The sequence below is a fragment of the Chiloscyllium plagiosum genome, unplaced genomic scaffold (assembly GCF_037043375.1).
Source record: "Chiloscyllium plagiosum isolate Xiang-an unplaced genomic scaffold, Cpla_swu_hap1 HiC_scaffold_45, whole genome shotgun sequence".
Lineage (NCBI taxonomy): Eukaryota > Metazoa > Chordata > Chondrichthyes > Orectolobiformes > Hemiscylliidae > Chiloscyllium > Chiloscyllium plagiosum.
In genome coordinates this window covers 31,535,260-31,541,357 of record NW_028270183.1, presented here as the reverse complement: position 1 = coordinate 31,541,357, position 6,098 = coordinate 31,535,260, and the positions used below count along the sequence as shown (strand labels likewise).

Here is a 6,098-nt window from a genome sequence, read left to right as displayed (position 1 = left end):
CTCCTCCATTGGGTAAGTAAGGAAGCAGAAGCGCTCTGAAAGCCAATCCTTTCAAATAAACCTGCTGGGTGATTTATTAACTTTGTTCACCACAGGCCAGCACTGGCTCCTTCACTTCGAGGGTTAAAGTAATATTCCCTCAAATGGGCTAACTTAATTGTTCAACTTATATTACTTTTTAAATAGCACCATTAGTATTCAAAGATTGGAACCATTTGATTACACTTTGCACAGGTTGACAAAGAAACTTCCACTTGGAAACAGCTTAATGTGTCATGACTGAGATGTGTTGATACCCACTGCAGTTTCCTAAAGGCAATGGCTTCACAAGACCAGATTCATTCAGCACCAAAAAAAAACATGTAAATCAATTTGAAATTCGGGCAATATCCACTCGTACCCCCCTCCCATTGATCTGACATTCTGGAATATTGAAGTCCCATTGTGATCTGCAGCTATAATTCCTACTGGCGAGGTCAGATTTACCTCCTGTTTGAATGAATTGATTTATAATTAGAATGAAAGGATAGCTGAGGACATTAAGCAGCTCACATCTGAACTTCCTCTGGGTCACTGTGTAAATGACTGTATTGGTACAAGAACTCAGCAGGTGAAGCATATTTCCTGCTTCTTGGAAACTTTGGAAATGGTTAAATGAAGATTTCCGTTTAAAGATGTCTGTAATTCGATAGAATATAAAATATGTGACTGCTGTCATCCAGAGCAGGATAAAACTGCTGGATATGGTAAAAAGTAAGATGATGGATCTTTTTCGGCTCTTCATCTCAGGGTCCTGAATATTTGCACCACTGCTGTGGTCCCTGAGGCTCTTCCGGACCTGACTAGCCACTAAAATACGTCTGACAGTGAGAGCATTAAACAATAAAATTAAAATGAAGGGAAGTAATGGAGTTAGCAGCTGTTCAATCCAAGAAAATGCTATCCATGTGGGTAACATATAAAAGCTTGATGATGTAAGGCAACCCATTAAAATACTGTTAATTTTGAAATAATGAATATATGTAAAAGCCCAGGGAATATTCTTCAAACAGAACAGTACATTCACAATCACTATAACCCCAACTGCAATTTTACCCTTACAATATTTTGATTTCAGCTTTTCACAGCAAATTGCAACAAACCGATCGAATGTAAAAGCGACAGTTAACCAAACAGAGCAGTCGAGAGCAGTCGGAGCCAGGAAGAGAATGAACTTGCACACAGGAGTGTAGAGCAGGAAAGACTTTAACCAATAAAGACCAGCAATCCGATACAATATGACATTGCAGACCACCACCATCAGATCTGCTGTAGCCATGGCCATCAGATAGCATGTGATGCATTTAGAGAGATCACACTTTCCAAGGTACAGGATCAGGATCGCTACCATGTTCACTGTGACAGAAAAATAAAAGCAGTAAAAGAGGATGAGTTGCCTGAAATGTAGGTTGAAAAAACGTCCTTCCACACTTTCAAAAGAATTAGATAAGCAACTGGGTTTGGCTTGTGTTTTACAGTGTTGTGGAAAGGTATGGAGAAGTGAGTTAAGCTACATCACCCTTGCAAAGGGCTGGATTGGGCCAGAAGGTCCAATGGCCTTCTTCTGTGTTATAACCATTTGATAATTATATGACTACATCAAGGCATAGACGAAATACCAAGTATTCTCACATGTTTAGTACAATCCATGGAGATCTGTTGTGGAGTGTATGACACATTAAAAAGGCAATTTGACCGATCACGACTGTGTCAGATGAAAACCAATCACCAAACTATTTGAATCCATTTCTCACACTTGCCTTTGAAAAACACAGCACGTCAGGCAGCATCCAAGGAACAGGAGAGTCGACATTTCGGGCAGAAGCCGTTCATCAGGCATTTGATGCACTTGCCCTTGCATGCCTGTCTCAATCTCGACGGCCAACAATTAATCATCTATCAAACGGTTTCCGTTCGGGTGTTGAGATTCTATGAAGGATTGGGATTGGGGAGTGCAGGTGGGGAGTTGGAGACAGTCCATGAAAAGCCAGCACTGTAGAAAAGGAACCGGGAGGAACCTCAAGAAAAGGGAAAAATTGGGAGACAAGATGAGGGATTATGTGCACCAGAAGAGGAGCCAGCAAAAAGGCAACGTGGGAACATGAGAGAAGAAAACAACAAGGATTAAAAGTTCGACATAACAGACGTGTTGCAGAGAAAATACCATCAATGAGCAAAAGAACATGATTAAAAGAGGCCAAAGATGTGCAGGATCGGTAGATTGACCATAAGAATTTGCCAATACTGTCCAGAGATATGCAGGTGATGTGGGTTAGCTATGGGAAATGTAGGGATACAGTGTGGACACTTTGGGGTCAGTGTGGATTCTTTGAGCTTTCACGCTGTATGAATTCAATGATTCTGAGAAAGATGAAGAAGAAATGCAATGAGTGAAGGTGGAAGGGAATGGTTATACAGTAGCCTGGTTGAAAGAGATCCGAACGGAAGGCAATGTCAAGGTGGCACCGAGAGGTTCAAAGAGAACATCAAGGTTAAAGAGCTCCAGGTAAAAATACAACAAAGTGAAAATGGACAAGTAAAGCATTGAGGATGAAGGATAGGAGAAAGCAGCTGGAAAGAAAATATCAAGGCTGAGAGAAAATAACCAAAGCTGATGAGTGTAAACAGGAATTGGCTGTTAACAAAAAGAAAATGGTTTGTACATTTCTCACAGTCAAAACAAGTGATTATATCCTGTTTGTTTAGTGAGGGGCACCAATCTGGTATTGAGCTGGCTCCTGGAAACATCCAACTTTGTCGATCAGACAAGTATTAAGATCTAAACTGAGTACACGAGCATGACTGCCTTTACCAGGCATTGGGTAGAAATTGTCCCACAATGTGTTGAACACACCACCTTTTGAGTTGACTTACCAGGCACTCCAAACACTGCAAGAATGGGATAGTATATGAGTTCTATCAGGTAAAGCGATGACCTGTTCATCTTCTGTGTGACGAAAGAGGCAAACACACTGCCTGAAGTAGTTAGTAAATGGAGAGAGCAGTGATTTATTTATGGCACAGTGATTCCCGAATGGTTCTGTATAATTGCGTCCCACTTGTCATTACTTACAGGTTAGTGAACAGGTTGGTATGGGCATCATCTGGCTCTTCCATGTGAAACCAATTAGGGAAGGAGCTGTATTATTTAAAAAAAAAACAAAATGGGCACCTGACATTATTATTTCATTAAATCAAATCTCATGCCCCACTGTGCACGGCACAAAGGTTATTCTGCAGGAAGCAACTGCACAGGACATTGGTTATCCTACTTTTGGAATATTGTGGACAAATCTGGTCTCCCTCCTATAGGAAGGATATTGTGAAATTTGCAAAGGCCCAGAAAAGATTTACAAGGACATTGCCAGGGTTGGAGGGTTTGAGGTATGGGGAGAGGATGAACAGGTTGGGGCTGTTTTCTCTGGAGCATCAGAGGGGTGAGCTTATAGATGTTTATAAAATCAAGAGGGCCAGAGATAGGATACATGCTCTAGGTATTTTCCCCAAAAGAGGGGAGCCCAGAACTAGAGGGCACAGATTCAGGGTGAAAGGATTTAGATTTAAAAGGGACCTAAGTGGCACCTTTTTTTAGGCTGAGGGTGGTGTATGCATGGAATGAGCTGTCAGAGGAAGTGGTAGAATCTAGCACAATTAAAACATTTAAAAGGCATCTGGACAGGTATGGGAATAGGAAGGGTTGAGAAGGACATGGGCCAAGTGCTGCCAAATGGGACTAGATTAATTTAGGATATCTGGGCAGCATGGCTGAGTTGGACCGAAGGGTCTATGACTCTATGACTGACCCCACCCAGCATTTGAGATTGTGCAAACATTTGATGAAATGGATTACATGAGATTTCATGGAAAATATAACATACGCAATAAAAACATTCATCAAACCATATCATTTGTGTGTCCAACATAAGCCTCTCCTCGCTCTTTCTCACAGAAATATATCTGTGTAAAAACCTACACCCTATTTCTTCATGATGCAAAAGCAAAATATTGCAATTGTGGGAAAGCTGAAGTAAGTACAATCAATGCTGCGAGATCTCAACTACTCAGGCAGCATCTGAGGTGAGATACAGCGTGAATAGGTGCAATCTTGTTGTAACACAAAGAAATGTGATGGGACTCTGCAGGAGCGACCCGATTACAAGCCTACCAGGCAGTAGAGAGGACACCTGCAGAACTTTGCCTCCCATCAAGACCCTAAAGTTGGAGGTGGACAGCTCCTGTTCCCAGCAACATTATCGAGGATGGGCTCGTAATCCTCTGAAGGACAGGATCCAGTGTTGTGGAATTGAACAGTGGGCGTGGGGTGCAGGGTGGGTGTGGGTGGGTTAGTAACCCCCGACAGAGAGGATCCAGTGTTCTGGAGTTGTACAGTGTGGGGGAGTGGGGATGGGTGAGTAATCCCCTGAAAGAGAGACTCCAGTGTTCTGGAATTGGACAGTGTGGGGGAGGGTGAGTGGGTTAGTAACCCCTGAAGGACAGACCCCAGTGTTCTGGAATTGTACTGTAGGGGGATGGGGGATGGGCTAGTAACCCCCTGAAGGACAGGCTTCAGTGTTCTATAATTGTACAGTAGGGGAATGAGGGATGGGCTAGTAACCCCCTGAAGGACAGGCTCCAGTGTTCTGGAATTGTACAGTGTGGGGGAGGGTGAGTGGATTAGTAACCCCTGAAGGAGAGGCTCCAGTTTTCTAGAATTGTACAGTTGGGGATGGGGGAATGGGTTAGTAACCCCATGAAGGACAGGCTCCAGTATCTGGAATTGTACTGTGTGGGTGAGGGTGAGTGGGTTAGTAACCACTGAAGGACAGTCTCCGGTGTTCTGGAACTGTAAAATGGGAGCGGGAGGGGTGGGTTAGGAACCCCCTGAAGGACAGGCTCCAGTGTTCTCGAATTAAAAGGGTGAGGTGAGGCTGATGAAAATCATGGGTCTTCTGACTCAAACTTTAATACCAGACACAGGCAGTGGCTTTAGGTACAGCACCATTAAACCTAATTAGGTACCACTCCTGTCTCTCATCTCACTGTTACCGAGAGAAGGATAATTGTACAGGAGGGGGATGGGGGACGGGCTAGTTCCCCCCTGAAGGACAGGATCCAGTGTTCTGGAATTGCACAGTGTGGGGGAGGGTGAGTGGATTAGTAACTCCTGAAGGACAGGCCCTGTAGTTCAAATTGATGAGCTTTTATCAGATCTGAAGACAAAAGGAAATTTCAGATTTTGTTTAAAGACTAGAATTGGAGAACAGCAGGAAGCACAAAGGAAAAGAGACTTTGTTTTGGCGGTGCCTGGATGTGGGCATTACTTGCAATGTCAACGTTCATCACTGAACTGTAAATTGCCTTGAGCTGAGTGGCTTGGTTTGTCCTTTGAGAGGGGAGCAAATCATATTGCTGTTGGAGAGGTCACCTATAGGCCAGCTTCGGCAATGACAACAGATCCCCTTATTTAAGGGTATGACTGAACCAGATCGAGTCGTAGAGTCGCACAGTAATATAGCTCAGATACAGACCCTTCGGTCCACCTCGTCCATGCCAACCAGATATCCTATCCTAATCTAGTCCCATTTAGCAACATTTGCCACATATCCCTCTAAACCCTTCCAAACGCTGTGTGGAGTTTACACATTTTCCCCGTGTCTGTGTCGGTTTCCTTTGGGTGCTCTGGCTTCTAACCACAATCCAAAGATGTGCAGGTACGGGTGAATTGGCTGTGCTAAATTGTCCATAGTGTCTCGGGATGTGTAGGTTAGGTGCATTAGTCAGAGATAAGTGTAGGGTGATAGGGTAGAGGGATGGGTCTGGGTGGGTTACTCTTCAGAGGGACGGTGTAGACTTGTTGGGTCAAATGGCCTGTTTCCACGCTGCAGAGATTCTACGATTCTCTTCAGAAACCCATCCAGTTGTCTTTTAAATCTTGTAATTGTAACAGCCTCCACCACTACCTCCGGCAGCCCATTCCACACATGCACCACCCTCGATGTGAAGAAAATTCCCCATAGGTCCCTTTTATATCTTTCCTCTCGCAACCTAAACCTCCGCCC

At 43.9% G+C, this 6,098-nt stretch overlaps 1 protein-coding gene across 1 annotated transcript; it reads right to left on the bottom strand.

Moving 5' to 3' along the window:
* Positions 1-367: 367 nt before the first annotated feature.
* On the bottom strand, positions 368-1,390 carry LOC148136446 (neuromedin-U receptor 2-like). Its single transcript, XM_087983201.1, has one exon. The coding sequence runs from the start codon at positions 1,388-1,390 to the stop codon at positions 368-370; it is 1,023 nt and encodes a 340-aa protein (XP_087839327.1).
* Between the last annotated feature and the right edge of the window lie 4,708 nt (positions 1,391-6,098).